This window comes from Pituophis catenifer, unplaced genomic scaffold, assembly GCF_029215685.1.
Source record: "Pituophis catenifer annectens isolate HBS135680 unplaced genomic scaffold, rPitCat1.0.hap2 SCAF_1, whole genome shotgun sequence".
NCBI classification, from domain to species: Eukaryota; Metazoa; Chordata; class Lepidosauria; order Squamata; family Colubridae; genus Pituophis; species Pituophis catenifer.
This window is the reverse complement of record NW_027256881.1, coordinates 13687512-13713552: the sequence shown is the minus strand read 5'-3', so window position 1 is coordinate 13713552 and position 26041 is coordinate 13687512. Positions and strand designations below refer to the sequence as shown.

At 41.4% G+C, this 26041-nt stretch overlaps 1 protein-coding gene across 2 annotated transcripts in view; it reads left to right on the top strand.

Moving 5' to 3' along the window:
- LOC139308500 (sphingosine-1-phosphate transporter SPNS2-like) overlaps window positions 1–26041 on the top strand; it is a 154777-nt gene that overhangs the window by 83862 nt on the left and 44874 nt on the right. For both annotated transcript variants that reach the window (XR_011599724.1, XM_070932070.1), the window contains exon 4: window positions 16222–16373. Coding sequence is in view for 1 of the 2 variants with exons in the window: in XM_070932070.1 (XP_070788171.1) it covers window positions 16222–16373 (152 nt within the window). In the remaining variant the exon portion in view is untranslated. The remainder of the gene's footprint in view (window positions 1–16221; window positions 16374–26041) is intronic.

Genomic DNA, 26041 nt, shown 5'->3' with positions numbered 1-26041 from the left:
TTGAAAATTCACTGTGTAAAGACAACCGTTGAGTTTGATCAACCATAATTGAGACGTCTTGGGTCTCTTGCTTTTTTAAGAACTTTGGTCTTCTTGTAAACTAAGAGCTATTTCCCAAGTTTGTTAGGGCTTTTCTTGAGCATTTCTCTCCCTCCCTCCCTCCCTCCCTCCCTCCCTCTCTCTCTTTTTCTGCATAGTAATGACAGTCACTTCCTGAACCTCAGAAAAAGACAGTGTGATCTCCGTTCTCCGTTCTCCAAGGAGCAAAGCAGTTGTCCTCAACCCTGACATTTCTCGGGTCTCAAAATACTGGGGTGGGGGAGGGGGGTTGGAAGAAGCCATGGTTTGTCATTTCTAGAAATTAAATTGGTATGAAATAGATGTAGCTTTGTAGTGCAGATGTGACATTTGGTGGCAAGAGTCTGTCTAAAGGCATGCCAGAATTTTGTCCATGGAATAATTAGATGAGTGTTGATAGCTTATTTTCTGCATTATAAAGTGTCTGGCACTTAAGAAATGTAATGAAAAATATGCATAGTATAGAGGAAATGAACAAAAACGTTTTGACCTCCAATAACAGTGGAATTTGGGTTACCTATTGAAATAGTTGGCTAGTAGATTCAGGGTTGAGAAAGCAGAGAATTACTTGATATAAGGGCTCATTAATATACAAAATTCACGGCAGAGAAGATTATTAGAGTATGGGCAAATTTATAGAAAAAGAAGTGGATTTAGGAAAAGTACATAACAGAATAACAGAGTTGGAAAGGACGTTGGTAGTCTTCTAGTCCAACCTTCTTCTCAGGCAAGAAACCCTAAATGAAACAAACAAAATGTTAAAAAGTTATTAATGAATTTACTATACATAAATATACTATAGGAGCTATTGGTGGCACAGTGGTTAGAGTGCAGTACTGCAGGCTACTTCTGCTGACTGTCAGCTGCCTGCAATTTGGCAATTCAAATCTCACCAGGCTCAAGGTTGACTCAACCTTCCATCCTTCCGAGGTCAGTAAAATGAGGACCCAGATTGTTGGGGGCAATATGCTGATTCTGTAAAACCACTTAGAGATGGCTGGAAAGCACTGTGAAGCGGTATATAAGTCTAAACACATAAACATAGCTGTAAATTGCATCAAAAAAGGCTTAAATTTATTACAGTATAATATGAGCATTTTTTCTGGTGCAGATTTCTGCCACAGAGCTTTCAAATTAGAATAGGATCTTCAGCAAAGAGCAAAAAATTTCATATGATTATAATGCAATTTTGATGTCCTTTATCTGCAATTTATTTTAAAGAAACTAGTTACAATATTAGTAATATAATGGGCTTCTTGCTCAATTCTGCCTTCAATTAGGGACCAAATGATGGCCAAAATGAACAGCTAAAATCTTCTGTTGTTCGTTAATTTATGGAAGAACAATAATAGCAGGGATAATCCATACATCCCTTTTAAGACTGAAATGGGAATTGCTTTGTTCTCATTATTACTCATTCTTTTGTTTGTTTGTTCATTTCTATACCTTGCACGCTCCTATCCTGCAAGACAAACTGTGGTGATTAAAAATAGAATTATTAAATAATAATGAGAATCAGAAAATAGCACAAAATACTATTGAATGTAAAAATTGTGGTGTACCAAAGCAATAAATAATAAATAAAAAATAAAATAAAATATAAATAAAAAGGGAGTTATAAATATAAAATAAGCTTGCATCAATAATTAAAATCTGGCAATAAAATAGGGTACTAGGAAAGAAAAGCTAGAGTAAAAAAAATATGTTTTAAAGTTTTTCTTAAAGCATAAGAAGGAAAAGGCTGTTTGGACTGACTGGGGATAGAATTCCAGAGTATTGGAGCTGCATCAATTCATTCTTGTGAATTTATGGGCTATTAAGGATCACAGCTTAATAATTAATAGGGCTGTGAGGAATGCACAATGTGAAAAAGTGAAGAGCAGAGCTTGTCTACACGGAAATGCTAGGCAGAAAACTTCCTTCATACATCAGCAGCTGTTTTTGGGGGGTGGGTTAAGCAAAGCCATTCAGACAAGGAAATGAAACCATTCATGGTAGACAGTGATGTTCAAAACATAACAAGTTGTTTTCCTCTTGTCTTTGAGGAAATGTCAGGGTTGATTCAAATGTATAAAGCCACAGGGAGGATTTTTTCAGATGGAAAATTATTGGCTGCTTTCTTTAAATTGTATTATGTCAACCAGTATTTGATCGGACCAAAAGAAAAACTAGAGAATTTTCCAAAAGGAACAAATAGCACTACAGACAGGCCATATTAATTGATGGACCAGTGTTCCAATTTCAGTATACACCAGATACCTGTCTCTATCTCACAGATCAATGCTTCTCAATCTTGGCAATTTGGGAATTCTGGGACTTGAAGTCCAGACATCATCAAGTTGTAAATCATAGCGGAACTGGGAGGATTTTTTTTAAAAAAAAAGAGATTTACAATCCCACATATTTAAAGTGTCTTAATTCCACTAAGTGTGCAGACTGCATGTTCTTAAACATTTTGTCATAGCCAGACGATTGTAGATACTTGCTAAACATGTTTCCATTATGAAATATTTGTGGATTCTTTTTCCAGTTGCAAATGGTTAATGCAACCTTTTCATGTTCGGAGCACCCTTCTTTTTTCCTTAATTTAGCATTTGTTTTTCAATCCACTGATGATGTTCATTCAGAAGGAAACAAGAAATAGGCATGGGGGCCTCAAAATAGAAATGAAAGATAGGAGCTGTAGGGACCTGGAGCTATGGCACTTAGGCAAAAAACAGTTATTTTGGTAATATTTTCTGCCAGAGATGTTCTTTCTGCTTTATGAACAACACTTGGTCTTATATACATGCATAATTATCATTAAATCATAAATATTCAGTGACCTCAAGTATTGTGATCAAGGATACCAGCTGCTTAAAATGACCAGATCCAGTGGTGGGTTGCTACTGGTTCGCCCCAGATCGGGCGAACCGGTAGCAGCGGTGGCAGCTGAGGGAGGCTCTGCCCATCCGCCTGGATGTCTCTGCGCATGCGCAGAAATGTCGCGCAGGTGCGCGAGCAGTAGCAGCCGAAATTGAAACCCACTACTGACCAGATCCCAAGCAAGTATACAGTAATCAATGAGCACATCTCTTCATGTTTTTTCCATTCTAACCAGTAAAAACCAGAAGGCAGCCCCCTCCAGTCTCCCAGTGCTAAAGAATTCATGCCAGCATCTTTCATTTTTATAACGCAAAATGCCTGACAGTAGAAAACACCTCAAGCTGTTAATATGCAAGCAATGAATGGCAAATTGCCATTGTTTTTTGTTGTTGTTATTTCAGCCCTTCTGTGAAACACAATCTTTATTTCTGGTCTTCTTTCCAGATTTCTTGAGGGTGGGAGGAGTGAACTGTTTTGACAAGTAGTAAAGGTTTTTCTATACAGTGCATTGTGAGAACAGGGTTTCTTGGAGTTTTCCAAAATAAGTTTAGTTATAGCATTGATGTCCTTGACTTCTTGTAATCTCATGCAGACAGTTGGGAGTATAAGTAAAAGCGGAAACAAAATGTGGCATGCACTTTCCCAGGATATTTTGTTCTATTCTTCTTTGCTTTATCTTTCTTCTTCCCACACCATCAAAAATTTATAGTGACTGAATATGCTCACTTCACATTGGGCTAATTGGGACACTTGTAAAGGACTCTTGTAAAGATGAGTTTACCTCTAGTTGGGTATTGAAATGTCTGCAAGCAAACAGTCAACCTCAAAGAGCACCAAGGACTCCACAGTTCAATCCTGAGCTACCTAAATTCCTGACTATTGGAACATATTATAGATCTGTGATGGCGAATCTATGGCACGCGTGCCACAGGTGGCATGCGGAGCCATATCTGTGGGCACCCGAGCGTTGCCTTAGCTGAGCTCCAGTGCGCATTCGCGCACCGACCAGCTGATTTTTGGGTCTTCCAGTCCCACCGGAAGTCAGGAAACAGGCTGTTTCTGGTCTCTGGGGAGGTGGGAAAGGCCGTTTTCACCCTCCCCAGGCTCCAAGAAAGCCTCTGGAGCCTGGGGAGGACAAAAAACGCTAACCTTTTTGGTGCTGCGTGCCAAAAGCGGGGGGAAGTCGTGCACGCATGCGCAGGGGTGTGGGGGGGCATTGAATTATAGGTGTGGGCACGCGCGCAACCCCCATGCGCTCCTCCCGCTTTTGGTACGTGACAGCAAAAAAGTTAGCCATCACTGTTATAGATGTTGCATTTCCTTGAATATGGGTGTGGCTGTTCTGTCTACCTAAGGAACCAGGGGTGAAATGCTCCCAGTTTGGACCGGTTCGGACGAACTTGTAGCGATGGTGGCCTGTGGTTCTGAGAACCAGTAGCAATGGCGGTGCGAGGCCCCGCCCACCCGCCCAGTCGTCGTTACTTCCTGGTTTTAACCAGGAAGTAACCTGTTTTTTACCCTCTGCGCATGTGCAGAGGGTCTGTGCTCGCACGTGATGCGCTCGCGCTTACGAGCGAAGCGAGCACGCGTGCGGGTGTGTGCACTTCCGAACCGGTTGGGAAGGTAAGTAGATTTCACCCCTGTAAGAAACTATAATCAGAATGACCTCATTTTTAAAATATAACAGTCTTCCGCTGTCTAGTGACCCCAGAGGTATCAATCTACAGTTCCCATCATCTCTAACTAACATCGCCTAAACATCTGGACTAATTTTTTGAAGCTTGGTAAATGTTGGATTAGTCCCTACAGTTTCTTGGCAAGGTTTTTCAGAAGTGGTTAGCCATTGCACCTTTCCTAGGACTCAGAGAGAGGGACTGGCCCAGGGGTGAAATGCTTCCGGTTCGGACTGATTCAGATGAACCAGTAGTGATGCGTCCTGTGGTTCCAAGAACCGGTAGCGATGGCGGTGCGAGGCTCCACCCACCCGCCCAGTCGGCATTACTTCCTGGTTTTAACCAGGAAGTAATCTGTTTTTTACCCTCTGTGCATGCGCAGAAGGGTTTGCGATTGTGCAGAAGGTCCACGCTTGCACATGATGTGCTCATGCTTGCAAGCGAAGGGAGTGCACGGGGCACGTGCTTCTGAACTGGTTGGGATGGTAAGTAGATTTCACCCCTGGACTGGCCCAAGATCATCCACCTGGTTTCATACCTAAGGCAGGACTAGAATTCACAGTCCCCCACTTTCTAACCTGCTGCACTACACCAAACTGACTCCCTATCTAGAATACAATTTCTGTCTATGTGAGTGGGAGGAGGAATCACCTTGCTGTTTAATTTACCTGTCTGTTTGCCTAGTAGCCAGTCAGGTGCCTTCAGAAAACTCAGATACCTGGTATAAAGATAATTGCTTTTTTTCCTTGTGTGCCCCAGGCATGTGGTTATTAGATGGATATGAACATGGATACGAACAGGCAAGTTTCTGGTAGATAATTTTAGTTTCCTTTATTGCCAAAAGGGCCAATAAAGTGGCATTTCATTGCTCTCATCAGGACATTTATTTCTAGGAGAAAAAATGCATGCAGGAATGGTTTCATTCCAGTTGGTAGGCTAAGTTACTGGAATTAACATGGGAGCCAATTCTCATGCTCCAAGCTTTTTTTGTTAATGAGAGACGTTTATGCTATGTTCTGTTGTTATCAAAAATGCTAAGGCAGTTTACAATACAATATGTACATTATTTATAAATAAATCCAACCTGGAAAATAGTTACTGCATACCAAAGGAGAGGGAACCGTACTTCCAAGCTGCCACATTGTCCTTTTATAACTAACCCAGAGACACAAATCAGTACTGATTATGTTCCCAAAGTGAGTGATATGACCTTACGCTATTTGGTTGGCGTTTCATATTACTTTATTTTGGATTATTTTGATCCGTCCTTTGCTGTTTTCAAGGTGGCTTGTAAATCAACAGAATAAATAGACATCCGTTTTTTTTAAAAGTGAAACAGCAGTTTGTTATAACACAGCAAGAAAAAAAAAAGCAAAATTCATTATGTAGCAGAAATGCAAACAGCCTCAACGAGAGAATCGTAATGACCTGACACTGGTTCTAACTGGCTGCCAAAAAGCTAAATGTAACAGCCTCCAGTAAGTTTAATTGACACCTGACTTAGGCAGTTCTAAGTCAATTAATCATAGGATTCTTAATTGATTCTATATCTGAATGAACTTTCTCATAAGCACATTCCTGAATATATGATGAATATATGAATATATGATAAAATATTCCTAAAGAGATTTTCCTTTCTCTTTCACATGAGAATATATTCTAAGGCAACATTTGTCACCCGCGGGTTTGTGTTAAAAACACAAGGTGTGAGATTTAAACATCTTCTTCCATATTTATCGCAGGACCTTTTTTAAAAATCAAGCAGTTATCTATTTATTGCATTTATATCCCACCACAATTGAAAGAATTTTGGTGACCTCCAAAATATTTTTTTTAAAATTTGAAGCATCAGCAGTATCATTCAACTTAAAAAAAAATTAAATCTGCATCATGAAATCATAACCCAGTAAATCAACTGCAACCATTACAAAAAGGTAGAAAAAAAACAATAAACCTCCCTCCCAGAATGAAAGAATAGAAGATGAAGTAAACATGAATTTAAGTGGAACACTTTCCAAAATACCTTCCTTTTTTTATATCTATCTTCAGAGAAGAGCTTAGTTTTTAATATCAATTCCTCAGGGAGGAAGCTAGTCTGATCTCCTTTAGGAGACTTTTCCAAAGTACCAACATTGCCACTGCAAAGCAGCATATTCTAGATTTTCTGCCTTCATCTCCTAGAAATGCAGAATTCCACTTTAATTATATGTAGACATAGTATAAAAATGCTAGAGAATTCTGGAAGCCAGCACTCAGACAAATCAGTCATCAACAGGCACATAGAGATAAGCAACATCTACACACCATTCAAAGGAGACAGTCAAAAAACCAAAACATCTCCTCACCAGCAATCAAGTCCAGATCAGCAGAGACTAACACCAAGATTAGCACTAGACCAGGTGTGTCAAACTCTATTTCATTGAGGGCTGCATCAGGGGGGCTGGGTGGGCATGGCCAGGGTAGGCATAGCCAGCTCGACGTCACTCATCCCCCAGCCCCATTCAGGCCACCACAGGTGTCCCCCAGCATGAGTGACATTGAGCTGGCCATGCCATGGCCCAAGGCTTCGGGATCCAGGTTCTAGATGAGGGGTATCAAATTCAAGGCCCGCAGGTCAGATCCTCCCCACGGGGTGCTTAGAATTGACCTGTGGGGCCACCATGCAAACAGTGAAGGACCAGCCCACAGTGCCAATAAAAACGGACCTCGGGAGGACTAGACCAACAATCAAGGAAATACCAACTCAAACAAGCTAACAGTAAACAGCAGCCTAATCAATGAACCACCAAGAATTCTCCCACCAACACCGACAGGGCAAGCCACTAGAACGGGTCTGCAACCTTAAATACTCAAAGCACCATTTAGACCCATTTCCCACAGAAAAGAAAACACCGAGAGCCACAAAACCTGGGTGGGCGTGGCCAACTCGATGTCACTCACTTCTACCAGTCACATGCCCCACTAGCCACGCCTACCCAGCCGGTCATTAGGGCAGAGAACCAGTTGTTAAAAAACACCGGGAACCACAAAATCCTTTTGACATCTCTCTCTCCCCCCTCCCTCTCCCCCCCTCTCTCCCTCTCTCTCTGTATCTCTCTGTCTCTGCCCTGGCTGCTTCTCCATCCCCCACCATCGCCCTTACCTTCTCAGGCCAGGCAAGGAGTGACTGGGAGGGGAGGGCGAGGGGTGGGGCCAGCCAGTGTTGGGATCACCTGACAGGGAGCCATAGCAGATGGGCCCAAAGAGCCGCATGCGGCTCCAGAGCCACAGGTTGCTGACCCCTGCACTAGAATATAAACAGAGAGCAAACCCCACTCTTTTCTACCACTGAAAATGTTATCTAGTTTGGCAATAAATGTCTGTAAGAAAACAACACTAAGAGCTGGAGAAGGGTTATGAGAGACCACCAGAAGCTCAAAGACAACCAAGGGTCCCAGAAACATGTTATATATTGTTGATTGCATTGGAGAGTTGACCAATTGTGGCTGGCTAAAATCAGAGTTTTGTCATTTGGAGATAGGGTTGCCAGGTCTGCTTCCAAAAAATAGCGGACAAGCGGGTGGGGGTGTTAAGTAGTAAAAAAATTTAAAAAAAATTACAATTAAATTATATATTTTCTTACAAATAATTTACAGTAGGCCGTCGTATTTGTTCTGTTGGTTTCGTTGTTGGTAATCCATGCAAAAGTAGCTTCCCAGTCTTTGGTGTATTTGCACACTCCTCTCTTTTGTTTTAAAGAACTCGAAATCTCGCCGCTGTCACTCTCATCACTCGACACCATTTTAGGTCAGTCGACACAAGCTACAATACATTTTAAAAATTGAACTGTACATAATTTTATAATATATTTTTATTTTAATCTCATCATTAATTTTTTCGGAGAATCGAGTTCAATGGATATTCGATCTTTGTCTCATTCTAACTTACGAAAAAAAAGACAAAACGCGATTCTCCTATCCTTATTCTCTTAGACTGTACAGCTTTAGATTACGTACCATTTCATCATAAAGCTTTTGAATAAAAAAAATGTCCACTATTTTGTCAAAAAAAAATAGTGAACATAATGTGAAAAAAGCGGACTGTCTGCTCAAATAGTGGACACCTGGCAACTCTATTTGGAGATAACCACACATTTTGATATCATGGCCACTTGTGGACAAACAAAAGACTGTAATTTTTTCATAGAGCCTGGAACTACTTTAAAATACCAGTGTAGATTTGATGGCCTGCCTGATTCCAGAGTCTGTGCTTCTTTCTTTCTTTCTTTGAAAATCATTTTGACTGCCCATCATACAGCATCTGCATAGCTGTCTGTGAAAGCAGAGGGCTCTGTCTAAACAGGCAAGTTGTCAAATACTATTCTTCCTTCGCTTGTATACGAGGGGAGGGCACAGATCTGAGATGGGGGAAAGAAACAAGCTGAAACTCAGCCAGATATCTTACCAGTTCATTCATTGCTCATGACCCTTACCCAGGTGTTAATGCTAGTTCCTGAAATTTCAGTGGAAGGGGGTATAGTTGTAGCAACAGCTGCGGCTGCTATTGTCAACAAAGTTCATTAGCAGTTTCTTTAAAAAAAAAACACATCTCGCTTGTGACATACAAGCATTTTGATATCCTTCATTATTTCATTTGTAGCATTTTGAATTCCATTTCATTTTGGCGAACTCGATATTTAAAAAACATGCTATTAAACCTTTTTAATCAAGCTATTCTCCAAAGCACCTGAAGGCAGGACAAGAAGCAATGGATGGAAACTAATCAAGGAGAGAATCAACCTAGAAATAAGAAGAAATTTCCTAATTGAACAATTGATCAGTGGAACTGCTTGCCTTCAGAAATTGTGGGTGGAAGCTGGATGTTTTTAAGGAGAGATTGAACAACCATTTCTCTGGTTTTGTTTTGATTTGCTCCCATATAAATTGGTTTTGCAAAGTATTATTTATGCTGAAAGGAAGCAATGGAAATATGCAATGGATATATGGCAACGTATTGGTTATGAATTTGCCTCTTATTGCTGATACATAACTTACGTTGTCCCAGTTAGGGGTTTTCATCAATACTAGCAGACTAAGTCCTTTAATCGGAGATCTCAAGGAATGAAACTGAAGCATTCCTTGGTACTACATGTAGAGCTCTGCCACTGAGCTAAAGCCTCACATGAGCATTTGAAACTGCGTCAAACCACTGGATTGTCAACTGCTACAAGTTTTTCTCTCATTTTTAAAAAATTCTCTGAAGAGGATGCTATGCCTTAAAATCCTTCCTTGTAATAAGTTGGAGGCACACATAAAACACACAATATTCCTTTTTCTTTTTTCTTAGCTTAATCAGGCTATGGTTTATAATTTAGTGTCATTATGATTTGTTCAACAAATTATGGTAAAACAAATAGGCTAACGTGTGTTGTAAATCCTATACTATAGAATCATGTCATTATATTTTATCTGCCTGCCTGCCTGCCTACTGTACCTTCCTATCTACTGTACTTAAGTGTCTGTCTGTCTATATTAATCAAAACCCAAAGGAAGCTCTGGGTTAGCAAACAAAAATCAGTAAGATCAATAAATTTAAAAAATGTATAAGATCAAAAAAAATTATTCATAAATATCACAAAAGCAAAAATAAAAATCATAGTGGAGGAAGGATAAAAATAGCCACCTCAAACCCTGTTAGCATTGGAAATTAAATACTACTGCGTTTTTGAAAAGTGCTATCCGTTCTTTACTGTGATTAGAATCTTTTATGTTCTAAGACAATCATCTCAGTAATGAACAGCATCAATCATCTCTAGTCCTTATTTTGCCATTTGAATTTATTAATTTGGGACCTACTTCCTGAAGGAACAGATTCCAAATTTGCTCCTTCATTTGTAAGATCTCTCTTCTGATGCTTGAGAATTGCTGTCCTATTTCCACATCGTTACTGTTTTTTCTTCTGGGACAGACTTCTTACCATTTTTATCACTGTACACTGTGCATATTTGAACTTTTCAGTTTATTTTTTAAAATAGCCCACAACTTTGCAGAAAAAGATCTCTACTAAATCATGATGGCATTGCAGTTCTGAATGCATAAATTTAAGATCCAGCAGGGCCATTTGTACTGGTTAGCAATTCTAATGAAAAGGATAATCTTTTCCAGTTCTGTTCCTTGTCATATTCTTAACAAAAGATTCTGGGAATCTGGTTTTCTTCATGCGCATACCATATACTCTGTTCCATTTGTGTTCTTATGGTATCACTCCTTGGAATGCTTTGCTCCCAAAGGTGAAAAGCATCAAAAGAAACACTATAGTTTTTTTTTTTTTTAATGTGGGATCAAATGCACGAAATCCAGACATTTTACGCACTCACATATCCACACACATTTTTGAAGCCTCAATCACATCATATGGGTCTTTCTAATGCTTCATGACCCAGGATTTAAGGATCATGTGCCTTTTTGAGACAATAAGGCTATTGCCTTTGGGTTTTAGACATACTTCACCAGATTATCATTTTGTCAGTAGCCACAAATCTTTTGGGAAGCAAGAATGCAATTCTCATCTTGTCAGCTACTTTGGGAGCAGAGCAAAAGGAGCAAGACAAGAACTTGTTAAGACATTATTAAAGTATGGATTACTTGCTTGCTTGAGTTATATCACACCAGTATATGAACAGTCAGAACTGTGTCGTTAGCATAAATCCAATAATGGATATGTATTTAAGTGGAAAAGCATTTAACTGAATGAGATGCAAAGTGAGAGAACAGTCTTATCATTGGCATCCTTCAGTCTCAAAAGGCTCTGGAAAGAGGTCCTAAAACAGCATCTAGTGTGACTAAAAAGGCCAAATCAGTATTAGCTAGATTATCCCATTGAAAGAGAGAATTCTTAGGTGCTTAAGATGACTTCCATCACACCCTCCAAAACTGTGGCTGTTATTTTGCCTTGTTGTGTTCTCTTTTCATTCCTAGACACAGACCCTCTGTTTTGGTAGCTGCTTTGCTCCAGTTGGTTTAAGAGAAGGAGAGATAACTGGTTTTGCTGGATTTGTGATTGAAATAATTGAAGATGTTGCCATCAGTATGATGCTGTCAAAGCCCTAGGACACCCATTGGCCTTCAGTATGTGGTTGTCAGAGAGCCAGAATGAATTAAGGTCAAGCTCTTGAGTCATTCTCTAAATTAGAGAAATATCAAGAGCCACTTGTTCCTATCTCCTTACCACGTATTCTGTAGGTTTCTACTGAAAAACATATCCTGGTCGTTGCTAAGAGCAGCTGCTGTATGGCATACATAAAATTATTCAGTACATACTCAAGTTTGGATTACATTTCAGGATTAAAAAAAAAAAAAGTTTGAAAAGAGCATAGAAAATGAAAGGGCAGGAAAGGCATCCATAAAGTCAACCATAGTCATTATCTTATTTTCCAAAGAATGTAACCTCCCATACTCTTAATGTTGAAAACATAAGGCAGCAGGGTTTGTTTAATTGGGCAATCTCAGCATATTCTAAATGTTTCATTATTGCAACAAAATTGTAGAACGAGATGCAAAGAAGAAGTGAGAAGAACACTCAGGAGGGAGAAGAATATATTGGAATATTGTGGAGCAGGGCATGGATAACCAATTGATTCAGTTAAAGGGAGCATCATGGTGCTCCGTGATGTTCTCTGAACTTGGTTGTTTTCTTACATTACATTATCAAACTAGGTAACATCATCTGTGGTGAGCATCTTCTTGTACATCAGCAAGTTGATTTGATCTATGGCTTTCATTATTCTCAAGCACTTTGTTGAGTTAGCAGAAGCAGGAGTTCCTTACATTCCTTACAATGAGATCTCAGCAATGGGTATTATTGGTTGATTCCCCCCCCTTCCTCCATCCAAGTAAACAGCTGGATAACAATATTTAGAAAAAGCTGAATCAATATGCAAGGCTCGCTTCTGAAGTTTTTGGAGACTAGTGAATGGTTGCTTGCAGCATCTTGAGACAGACCACCGTGATAAGATGTTGAGACTCTAGAAGGAGTACAGAGAAGAGCAACAAAGATGATTAGGGGACTGAAGGCTAAAATATATAAAAAACGGTTGCTGGAATTGGGTATGTCTAGTTGAATGAAAAGAAGGACTAGGCAGTGACATGATAGCAGGGTTCCAATATGTCAGAGGTTGTCACAAAGAAGAAAGAGTCAAGCTATTCCTGGAAGTTTTTAAGGAGAGACTGGACAACCATTTGTCTGAAATGGTATAGGGTTTCTTGCCTGAGCAGAGGGTTGGATTAGAAGACCTCCAAGATCCCTTCCAACTAATTCTATTCTATTCTATTCTATTCTATTCTATTCTATTCTATTCTATTCTATTCTATTCTATTCTATTCTATTCTATTCTATTCTATTCTATTCTATTCCATTCCATTCCATTCCATTCCATTCCATTCCATTCCACTTCACTCCACCCTACCCTACCCTACCCTACCCTACCCTACCCTACCCTATTATCATTAATCAATTCTGTTATTCTGTTATTAAGAACTCTGTCCAAAAATACCTATGGATTGCTTACATAAACAATGTGTACATTATGGCATAAATGCAATGATGTCTCAAGGAACCTTCTGTTTTTAAAAACAGAAAGAAATAACGTACTTGTTTAACTGGTTGGAATATGTTTATCCTGCTAGCCTCCAAAAGATTAACAAACATCATTGAAAATTAAAAAATACAGTGAAACTTCAGTTTTATAGCTCTTGATACAATGGATTCTGCATGCAATTGACCAAATCCTACCATGATTTATGGCATTTGCATAGTGATGCAGTTATGTCAATAATATCACCATGCCAATGGTGCAAATGATATAATTTGCAATATTTGTATCACAGCAATGCCATATTCTTCCATTTGCTGGACTTTAGAGAATATCACATCTCCCCACCCACCCCCTGGTTGGTTTGTTAAAATAAAGGTTCACTGTCATTAAATAGCAAAAAAAATTTCTTGTAATTAAAAAACGGTTACCTCATTTCATCTTAATGCCTTCTTAGGTCTCCATGGTTAACACCTAGGAGATGGAATTCTGAGCTATATTATCATTAACTTGGAGAAGTTAATGTAACAATATATTAGATATATTAACCCCTCTATAAGAAAGACCTTTCTGATGGTGAGATCTTTACAACAATGGAACAGTCTGCCTATTGAGGTTAAGGTTCTCCTATGGATAGTTTAATATGTTTTCCAGCACAACAGAGAGGGTTGAATCAGACAATAGCAATAGCAATAGCACTTAGACTTATATACCGCTTCATAGTGCTTTTACAGCCCTCTCTAAGCAGTTTACAGAGTCAGCCTCTTGCCCCCAACAATCTGGTCCTCATTTTACCAACCTCAAAAGGATGGAAGGCTGAGTCAACCTTGAGCCGGTGAGATTTGAACTGCCGAACTGCAGCTAGTAGTCAGCTGAAGTAGCCTACAGTACTGCACTCTAAACACTGCGCCACCTTGGCTCTTTGGTCCTTGGAGTCTCTTCCAAGTCTACATTTCTATGATTTTACATCCTATCCTTTATGCATTTGCTTTCTCTCTGTGTGTGTATCTTCCATCAAATTGTTTAATCACCTTTAAAGCTGCTTAAATTGATGGCTACTCCTGCATTTTGTAGCAGTGAGTGCCATAGATTAATTATACAGCATTCTGAATCTCCTGTCATTCAGCTTCAGTGGGGGATTTCTGAATTATACTATTTAATGGGAAGGAAAAATCCTTACATTGATTGTCCTTTCCATTTTAATTTTGCTAACATCTCTCTCTCTTCTGAACAAAGTTATCTTTAGGTGTATGTATCTCTATGCATGTACACATACTTCTTCATTTGTGGAGACACGATGTACAAAATTAAAAATTCACCACCCTCTTTCTTCTTGTTGCCTGATTAACTCACGTTCCACATTTTTCTTGAACATCACCATTTATTTTAAAATGAGTCTTGGCTCCCCTAGGCATCAGCAAATCTGCTTGATATTCTAGAGTGGTTTAGCATTGGGTAATGAACAGTCATTAAATGGCCCTGAGTCACAAGTTTGCTTTCTGCTTTTAGGGTTCAGCCTACGCACATCTGTCTACTGTATGACAAGGACAGCTGGAGACGTTTAATTAGACCTATAATTATAGGGCATGTGGTAACATTGATGCTTTCAAAAGGGGATATCAAGGTGGGGCTGCTGACTCTTGGAGAAGGAAAGGTGAAGGCTTATTTGTCCATGGTGCTTAACCAAGGTGCTGGACAGCAAATTTTACCTGCTTTGGGACAAGTGCAAAGGTGGGTTTCAGCAGGTTCTGACCAGTTCTGGAGAATCGGTAGCGGAAATTTTGAGTAGTTCGGAGAACCGGTAAATACCACCTCTGACTGGCCCCGCCCCCATCTATTCTCTGCCTCCTAAATCCCAGCTGATCAGGAAGAAATGGGGATTTTGCAGTAACCTTCCCCTGGAGTGGGGTGGGAATGGAGATTTTACAGTATCCTTCCCCTGGATTAGGATGGGAATGGAGATTTTACAGTATCCTTCCCCTGCCATGCCCACCAAGCCACACCCACCAAACCATGCCACACCCACAGAACCGGTAGTAAAAAAATTTGAAATCCACCACTGGACATGTGGTAGAATCTTGGTAGCTTTTAGTGGGGGCGGAGAAGCAATCTTGACTTGGGATGCTCAAAAAGCAGAAAATCGGGTCTCTGAGTGACTATATAACTGGGCTCACACATTATGCTAACTCCAAGTTTCTTTTAATTGTGGTTTCTTGGACAAGCCATAGTGGACAAGTTGACACAAAAGCTAAGCCATAAAACAGGATTTTGCAAGCCATGTAAACCTGGTTCACACACACACATCATATCAAACTGAAACCAGACAGGATATATTGTGTCTTGGACATGGTGTGAGCTTGGCTTGTGTTAATTATATATTTCCTTCTTCCATCTCCCTTTTAATTTTCACTTGTAACCTGAGTTTTCAATACTGCTGAGATAGCTGGCGTCCTTTATAATATCAGTCGTCCCAAAGGTGCTTTTTTCAAGAGGCAACTGGACTTTCTGGTTTTTCTTTGAAGACGTTTCAACTCTCATCATCGACATCAGTGTTTCTCAACCTTGGCCGCTTGAAGATGTATGGACTTCAACTCCCAGAATTCCCCAGCCAGCATTTGCATTCACTGGCTGGGGAATTCTAGGACTTGAAGCTGAGAAACACTGATGACCCCAAACCTCATACGATCTCTCAACCCACCCTGTTATCTTGTAAAGTCCCTCTTCCTTGTTTGAAATTATTGAGATAAGCCAGGGATTTGGTGGGTGCTATTAAATGCCTCTAAGCATAACGATGCATGAAACCACCGCACTAAGAATATTACTCCCTAGAGGTGCATCATAGTTTCCATGCTAATCAATTCCTCCATCGAACTTCCTGGATCATTATCGTGTGTGTGTGTGTGTGTGTGTGTGTGTGTGTGTGTGTGTGTGTAAAACCAAGGCACAAAGATTGCACAGAGTTTTTGATAGCTGTGGAAATTGTATTAACAATGAAAATACTGATTCATTTTTTCCCCTCTTGACTTTCCCCTGCAGTACTTTTGGCTGTTCGTCCTATCCCGAGGTTTGGTTGGCATCGGCGAAGCTAGTTACTCTACCATCGCTCCAACTATTATCGGAGATCTCTTCACCAAAAACACTCGGACACTTATGCTGTCGGTCTTTTATTTTGCAATCCCTCTGGGCAGGTATTTATTTGTTTATTTATTTATTTATTGGTTCAATTTATATGCCGCCCTTCTCCGGAGATTCAGGGCAGCTTACAATGCTTTTAAGCAATAGCCTTCATACTTTCGTATACACCTGCTTAGTAGGGCTTTCAGGCCCCTGCTAAGCGGTGTTCTTTTTTATACAAAGTCAGCTTATTGCCCCCACAATCCGGGGCCTCATTTTACCTACCTCGAAAGGATGGAAGGCTGAGTCAACCTTGAGCCTGGTGAGATTTGAACATGCAGTAATTGCAGGCAGCTGGTGCTACTTAACAGCACTTTAGTCTGCTGCGCCACTAAGACTCTAAATACATATCCTTGCTAGATTTCATATTCTTGTCTGGGCTAATTCATTTCCTTTTCAAGATGTAAACCTTTCATCTTCAATGCACAGGCTTCCAAGTTCTCTAGATTCCTTTAGATTAGCCCTGTTAGTCTGCAGCAGGAAAATTGAGGTACGTTCCTGGCATTGCTTTAAGATTCAGAAAATTCAGTTAATCAGTTAATCAGAAGCAGGGAATATTACATCTTTGAAAAGGCTATTAATGGCCAGCTGGCTGGCTGAAAATATTAAAGGGGACTCCACATAGAGCGATTTTGCTATAGATGTTGTTTGTGATGCTAGCCATCCTTGAAAATTTTGTATCTGGAGCCATTTTATGGAGCAATGAAGCCCTAAATTGGTATGGTAATACCAAAATAATTTGATGTAATAAAACAGCAGGTAGTTTGAACCACAATTGCAAAAGACAAATAACCCAAAATACATAATATTTCTGTAAATTTTCATAGGATATTCTTCTTCCCTGCAACCTTATTCATTTTTTTAAAAAAAACTGAGTGTTTTTAACTTGGAGTTTTTGTTATGTTTTGCTGTTCCAATTTCTTCTTATATTGTTGCATAAGGTTTATTTGTTAGTTTGCAATTGGTCACCTTGAGCCCCTGGAATGATAGGATGGATGCACATTTTATATATGTAGATAGAACATTAATGAATTTATAATCTACTTTTTAGCAGATTTTATACCTGTTGTTCTATGCGTAATGGAATTATGTCACTTAGTTACTTGATAATCTTCGTTAACCTTAGTTCAATAAATAAGGATCTAAGATGGTTCAATAAATAAACTACCTGAGACATTTGAAGAAAAACTATCTGAGAGAATTCAATAAATAAAAAATCTTTATGCTTTGGCTAAAAACACTAATTAGGTTCCTATTTCTAAGTGGGGGGCCCTCTTTGTCATTAATCCTATAGCTACCTCTCATTTGCTTGTTATTTTCTGAAAGGCTCAAAGAGAAATAAAAGAGGATGGATATGAAATGTAGTGGTTACTCAAGTTTTCTTTGGTCATCTTAAATTTTACTTATTTGGAGGATGCAGATGACAAGACACAGGACGTGCTAGATTATTTGTGTTAATAACAAATAGCAATAGCACTTAGACTTATATACCGCTTCACAGTGCTTTTATAGCCCTCTCTAAACGGTTTACAGCCTATTGCCCCCAACACTCTGGGTCCTCTTTGAGCCTGGTGACATTTGAACTGCCAAATTGCAGGCAGCTGGCAGTCAGCAGAAGTAGCCTGAAGTACTGCACTCTAACCACTGCACCACCGCGGCTCAAAAATTGTATTTTTTTCCCCTGCTTTTCCTCTAGCAATGCCAGGCAGCATTTATTGAGCTTTCTTTCTTTCCTTTTCATCCCTGTAAGTAAATGTGGCTGAAGAAAGGGAAGAATTGGCTTAAACTCATCCAGTGATTTGACCTGGGTCTCCCTAGCCTCGGTTTCAAAAACCACTAGGGAAGATCCTAGGATCATCAGCCCACTGTTCCATTTTCTATGTATACCTGACAGCAGTGAACCTCTGAATAAACTTGTTGAAATGGCAGTTTGAAGACCAAGAGAGGTTTTCAGTGATTTAATTTGTACATGTTTTGCTTGGTTTCTGAGGTAATCTGAAGTTGAACAATAAAAGGGACCGATCAACTTGACTGGATTTCCACAACATATTAAAGCACAGAAAACTCTTCTCGGGGTCAAAGCTCACCACATTTTGTCTGTTGTGCAAATGCAGCGGCTATGGCTTTTCTAATCTGGTTAAATAAATCATGGCGATGTTGCCAGATACACTATTGTACCGCTTGCATTAGAAATACACCATAATTAAGTGGATAATGTGTAGGGTCAGTGAACCATACAAGCACTCTGAATTTAAGTGGGGGATAAACAGCATTTAAAATTGCCATGTATATTTATTTTTATTTTATTTTATTTTATTTTGAATTTGTATACCGCCCTTCTCCCTGAGGACTCAGGGCGGTGAACAGCCAGTAAAAACATCGAGTACAAATATTAAAATACAGTTAAAATATACATATATAAATTTGGCCCCATTAATTAAAAACAATAAACAAAACACTTAAAAACACTTAAAAAATTAGGCCAGCCCGGCTTGCTGGAAAAGGAAGGTTTTAAGGGCACGACGGAAGGCACCGAGGTCTTGGATTCTCCTTATCTCTGGAGGCAGTTGATTCCAGAGGGTAGGTGCCCCCACAGAGAAGGCCCTCCCCCTGGGGGTCACCAGCCTGCACTGTTTGGCTGATGGCACCCCGAGGAGGCCCTCTCTGTGGGAGCGCACAGGTCGATGGGAGATCGTCGGTGGCAGCAGGCGGTCTCGAAGATAGCTAGGCCCTATGCCATGGAGCGCTTTAAAGGTGATAACCAACACCTTGAAGCGCACCCGGAAGACCATTGGGAGCCAGTGCAGCTCGCGCAGGAGCGGTGTTACATGGGAGCGCCAGGCTGCTCCCGTCACTACCCGTGCTGCTGCATTCTGGACCAGTTGGAGCCTCCGAGTGCTCCTCAAGGGGAGCCCCATGTAGAGAGCGTTGCAGTAGTCAAGGCGAGAGGTGACGAGGGCATGAGTGACTGTGCACAGGGAATCCCGATCAGGAAAGGGCCGCAACTGGTGGATCAGGCGAACCTGACAAAAGGTCCCCCTGGGTTAAAATGCACTCAACCAGGTGTATCATACAAACACCTGATTTTTATCCAGTGGGGTATTTTTCCAGTCCTCAAAAGAGATTGATTGATTGATTGATTTGACTTATACCGCTTCCCATCTTAAATACCATAACCTGAAAGCTCTCAGAAAAAAAATGAAAACAAAAAAACTATAACAAAAATGCCCAACACTTACACATTCTAACCTATCCAAATTCACGTGTACTGGGCTTCTACTGTACTTTACTCCAACTCTCAAATAACTCCCTGGAGAAAGTGGAAAGAAACTTTGCACTCCCCAAAAAGGAACTTCTGATGCAATTAGTTTGATCATATATTTCTGGATCCCCAGGTACTTATTTGATCCAGTTAACGGCTGATCAGGTTAAACATGTTGTGAATGCAGGACCGGTAAGTCATTGGTAACCTGTGTTGGAACTTCACATAATTGGTTGTGGGCTGAACTACAAACAGTGGAGTCCTTGATGCTTTCTCATCCTGGTTGTTTGCTTGCAGATGTTTCATTACCCAACTAGATAAAATCATCTGTATGAGAGAATATGAGATTTTTCTCCCAGTTTATATGCAGTAGGCTTGCTCTGCCAGTGTTGATGAGGGTGTGGTGAATTTCCTTAATTAGGGTATTGTTTTCTGTTTGTTTGTTGATTTGATTGATTATCTGATGAACTATAAACTCCAAATCACACCCTTTTCTGCCTCTCTCTATACAGGCACACAGCATAAACAGTAGGATAGCACTTCGTGTTCAGCACTGTTGTTATACTCATTGGTTGAGCCCAGATGTTCCCTTGGTGTTCCACTTGGTGAACTTGTCATATTTAATACTGCATCAGATGAGTCAATGTGCAGATAGGCGGCTGCTGATCGCCAGATGCTGGGGATTTTTTAAATTATGTGCCATCAAATTAGTAGCAACTCTTAGAATCCACATAATATAGATAAATCTTCTGCAATTCTGCAGTTTCCAACAATGCAATTTGTGTCCAAATTGTGATAATGTCTGATAGCGATTTATTTTATTTTATTTTATTTATTTTATTAGTCATATTTCTATGCCGCCCATTCTCCGAGGACTCTGGGCGGCTTACACCAAAGACAGTATACTAAATAGCATATTGCCCCCGACAATCTGGGTCCTCATTTTACCCACCTCGGAAGGATGGAAGGCTGAGTCAACCTTGAGCTGGTGAGATTTGATCCGATGATCTGCTGAACTAGCAGTCAGCTGAAATAGCTGCAGTACTGCACTCTAACCACTGCGCCACCTATAAAAAGCTATAGTTCAAATACCTGGAGAGAAAAGGATTGTTTTGGTAACTCAACCATTCATGCTACTGGACTGGGACAAAAGAAATTTATTTTCATCCAAATATGTTAATTTGCACAACAAAAATTCTAGGCTAAACCGGATTGGTTGCTTGCACCAATTGGTTGCTGTCTGAATAGAGGGCTGTTTCGTTTTGTTAACCCAGATATAGTGATTAAGCAATGCTGTGTTTACTCAGCCCTAGTATTGTATGGTATTTACCATACAATGTAATTTATTATTTTTCTAGATGTAGTTTACAATTTGTACCGTGTTAAATTGGAAGTCTGCCTATATGGTAATTGTAGCTTTCTTATAATCCATTTTTATGCTGTTTTGGATACACCCTCGTTGCAATAAGTGACAGAAGCTTGAATAATACCCACAGGATCGCTCACTGAGAAGCAGGTGTTGTGAGTTTGGTAAAAAAAAAATATATGCCATTCCACATCTCAAGTCTGCCTGAATAGAAAAAACTTTATGCTGCCCTACATATAACTATCCCTTGCAATGTTCCCATTTGAAAGAAGGAGAAAATGAAGGGCTGAGTATGACGTGATATGACAGCAGTCTTCCACTATTTGAGGGGCTGACACAGAGAAGATGGGGGGGTCAACCTTTTCTCCAAGTACCTGAGGACAGGACAAGAAATAACAAGTGGAAGATCATTAAAGAGAGGCCCAACCTAGAACTAAGAAGAAATTTCCTGACAGTGGGAACAAATAACCACCGCGTGGGTGGTTATGGGCGCAACTCGTTGTGCCCACGTGACACCCCTCCTGCGCGAGCTGCACTGGCTCCCAGTGGTCTTCCGGGTGCGATTCAAGGTGTTGGTTACCATCTTTAAAGCGCTCCATGGCATTGGACCTGGATACCTTTGAGACCGTCTTCTGCCACCAGTAGCCTCCCACCGGCCAGTCCGCTCCCACAGAGAGGGTCTCCTCAGGGTGCCATCGGCCAAATTATGTCGGCTGGCGACACCCAGGGGGAGAGCCTTCTCTGTGGGAGCCCCTGCCCTTTGGAATGAACTGCCCCCAGAAATGCGTAAGATCTCCGATCTCCGTGTATTTCGCTGTGCCCTCAAAACCTTGTTGTTCCGCCAGGCCGGGCTATCAATGTAAAGATTTTAATTGGTTTTAAATATGGGATTTTAAATTTGGGGGTTTTATAATTGAGCCAATTATTTAATAATTTTAATTATTTTTAAATTTTGTCTGTCTTTGTGCTTTTAATCAGGCTGTACACCGCCCTGAGTCCTTCGGGAGAAGGGCGGTATAGAAATAAAATAAATAAATAAATAATAAATAAATAATCAGTGGAATGGCTTGCCTCCATAATGGTATAAGGCCTCCTGTTTGAGCAGACGGTTGGACTAGAAGACCTCCAAGGTGCCTTCCAACCCTATGATTCTTTGTTCTATGTCCCTTTCCATGGAACCAAACAGAGTCGGAGCTCGAATGGAATGGAATGGAACTGGAAGGGACCTTGGAGGTCTTCTAGTCCAGCCCCCTGCTCAAGCAGAAGAACCTATACCCGTGATAGCGAAGCTATGGCACGCGTGCCCGAGGTGGCATGCAGAGCCATCTTTCCGGACACACGAGCTGTTGCCCAACTCACCTGCAGCTACACATGCACGCGTGCCCCAGCTGGTGTTCGGGTCTCTGGTGCGCATGTGTGCAATTCCAGCTGGTCTTCGGAGCTCTCCTGTGCATGTGTGCGCATTTGTGCATGTGCATGTGAGTACCTGCGCACAGCACTTGCATGCACAGATGGCATTCATGTGCATGCATTGCACGCATGAAAATCATGCGCATGCACAGTCAGTATAATTGTGCGTGCAGCATACGGAGGGGGGACCGCGCAAAAGCCGTGCACATGCACAGATGGTGTAACTGCATGCGCAGCGCATGGGGAGCTACGCAAAAGCTGCGCGCATGCACCAATGGTGCAGTTGCGCCCATAGCACATGAAAGCTGTGAGCATGTGCAGATAGTGTGGTTGCGCGCGTAGCGCCCGGGGGAGGAGCCACGCATAACTGAAGCGCGTACCTGTTTGGCACTCGGTGAGTAAAAGGTTCGCCACCACTGCCCTATGCCATTTCAGATAAAACATTTCAGTTGTGACAAGCCTTTTTTTTAAAAAAAGAAAATCAGCTGGGCTATTCTGCTGGCTGACGGCTGCCCTTGGTGTGTGTTTTTTCCATTTAGGCTCTCTTATCAGTCGGGCACATTCTTCTCACTTGTGGACAAGAGGAAGTCTCCATCTTCACAATGCCTGACCCCAAGTTTGGCAAGGTTGGAGACAGGGTGGGCACGTGAGGCTCGCCACCAAATTCCAAACAGTAAGGCTGTTTCCTGTGGAGAAACTTAGCCCTGTGTGTTTATTTCCATTGGGGAAAAGCTTTCCCGTAATGAGCCGGGTGACAAATGTCTACAAGAGGATGTATTTCTGCTTTTGCATAGCGTACCAGTTGGGAGACAAAGGCTTGAAAGCATTCCATTTGCTCTTCAGGAATGAGTATCTATCTATCTGCCTGTTTATCTCCTCTTGGTAAGGCCAGCTATTTTTCCTGAAGGTTTCAAGGAAGCTTGGCTGAGTTCTGGCTATTAACATTTCTTTCCTGTGGCATTTTTGAATAGAAGCCATTCCTGTTCCTGCAGCCTTGTAAAGAAGCCTGCAGATTTAGAAGGCCCCCCAAAAAACATATTTTGCTCAGGGGTGAAATCTAAAATTTGTTACTACCGGTTCTGTGGGCGTGGCTTGGTGGGGGGGGGTAATGTGACTGGGTGGGCATGGCCAATTTTTTTTTTTACTTTTAAAACCATTTTTTACATGTAAAACCATGTAAAAAAATGCTTTCAAAAGGCTCTGACGATCCCAGCTGAGTTGCCTGATCGGCAGGCAACTCAGCTGGGCTCATCAGAGCTTGGCTCGTCAGAGCCATTTAAAAGAAAAAAAAAGGCTCTGATGATCGCGCGGCTCAGCTGGGCATGGGGGGCGGGGGCAGGGATTTTTGCTACCGGTTCTCCGAACTGCCCGCCGCCATCGCTACCTACTCACCCGAGGTGGTCCGAACCGGTAGCATTTCACCCCTGATTTTGCTATGATGAGGTGGGCTGGCTGCAGAACCATGGAAAGTTCAGCCCTTTCTCCAGAAGGGGAATACTTGGATTTCCCTAGAAGGGGAATACTTGCCTTCAGAAGTTGTGGGTGCTCCGACACTGAAGGTTTTTAAGAAGAGACTGGGCAGCCATTTGTCTGAAATGGTACAGGGTCTCTTGCTTGAGAAGGAGGTTGGACTAGAAGACCTCTAAGGTCCCTTCCAACTCTGTTATTCTGTTAAGGCTCCTGTACAGGTAGTCCTCAACTTACAACCATTTTTAGTAGCATTCAGAGTTACAGCAGCACTGAAAAAGGTGATTTACAACCAGGGTTAGGCTTCAAAAATTTTAGCAAGGGGTTCTCTGCCTGGTTGCTGGGTGGACGTGGCCATGGTGGGCGTGGTCTAGTCGGCCTCCTGCACCATGGTGGGGGGAGGCATTTTTGCCCTCCCCGGGCTCAGGAGGCTTTCCTCAAGCCTCCGGGAGAGCGAAAACAGCCTCCCCAGGCCTTCTGGAGACTTCTGGTAGGCCCATTTTTCACCCCCTCCAAGCCTCTGCATGCACCCTGCACCCTGCACTTACCTGCATCCAAAACGAGCCGTGTGGGGACTCCTGGGAGGGGAAGGGAGGGGTGGGCAGGGCCAACCAGGAGTGGGATTTGTGGGTTCTCCGAACTGCACAGAATCTTAGCTAGAGGTTCTCCCGAACCCCTGCGAACCCCCCTGCTTATAACCAGTCCTCACATTTATGATTGTCACAGCATCCCCATAGTCAAAATTCAGGCACTTGGCAACCAACATGTATTTATGACAATTGCAGTATCCCAGGGTCATGTGATCACCATTGGTGAGCTTTCCAGCCAGCTTCTGCCAAGCAAAGTCAGAGATGGGAAGCAGATTGGCTTAACAACTGCATGATTTCCTTGACAAATGTGGCAAAAAAAAAAAAAAATAGTTATAAAATTGGGCATGACTCACTTAGCAACTGCAATGGAAATTGTGGTCCCAATTGTGGCCGTGAATCGAGAACTACCTGTATTTCTCAGCTTGAAGTAGATGAAAGGGCTTTTGTTTTCTCTTGTCATCCACTCCCTTGCTGAACACAAGACACTTGTCTCCAAGGCATTCCTGTGGGAACCATGCAAGGTTTTAAATATAAGGCAAACGTATAATTAATTAAATGAATTGTATAATTAAATGTAATATATGCGCTGGAAACATCCACTGCAACAATACATTGGCATATATAAGAAGGATGTGAAGGAATTAGGAGTGCAGAACTGAAAAGATGGTGAAAGGCTTGGAGGCTAAATTCTGTGAAGGACAATGAAAAGAACTGAGTATGTCTAACCCAGGGAAGAAAAGGCTGTGGGGACCCATGATCACAGTCTATCAATAATTGAAGGACTGTCACAGGGAAAGGGATGGATTTGTTCTGCATAGTACTTGAGAGAAGGGCAAGAGGAAAAGACAAGTGGAAGCACAGGTATAGTATAGGTTGTTGTTATACCTGGCTCAATACCCTGTTTCCCCGAAAATAAGACATCCCCTGATAATAAGCCCAATCGGGCTTTTGAGCGCATGCACTAAAACAAGCCTCCCCCCAAAAATAAGCCCTCCCTGAAAATATTTAAACGCAGAGCTGGAAATCAGGTAAGATGGCAAGAGGAGCTCCATCTTGCTCCATGCGCCCCAAAATAATAAGACCTCCCCGAAAATAAGGCTAAAAAAATATAAGACAGGGTCTTATTTTTGGGGAAACACGGTAGTAGCAATTGTGAGGGGGATCTTGGAGTCTTAGTGGACAATCACTTAAATATGAGCCAGCAGTGTGCTGCGGCTGCCGAAAAGGCCAACATAATCCTAGGCTGCATTAACAGTAGGATAGAATCAAGATCACATGAAGTGTTGGTGCCTCTATATAATGCCTTGGTAAGACCCCACTTGGAATACTGCATCCAGTTTTGATCAGCACAATATAAAAAAAGATGTTGAGACTCTAGAAAGAGTGCAGAGAAGAGCAACAAAGATGATTAGGGGACTGGATGCTAAAACATATAAAGAACAGTGACTGGAACTGGGTATGTCTAGTTTAGTGAAAATAAGGACTAGGGGAGACATGATAGCAGTGTTCCAGTATCTCAGAGGCTGCCACAAAGAAGAGGGGGTCAACCTATTCTCCAAATCACCTGAAAACAAGACAAGAAGCAAT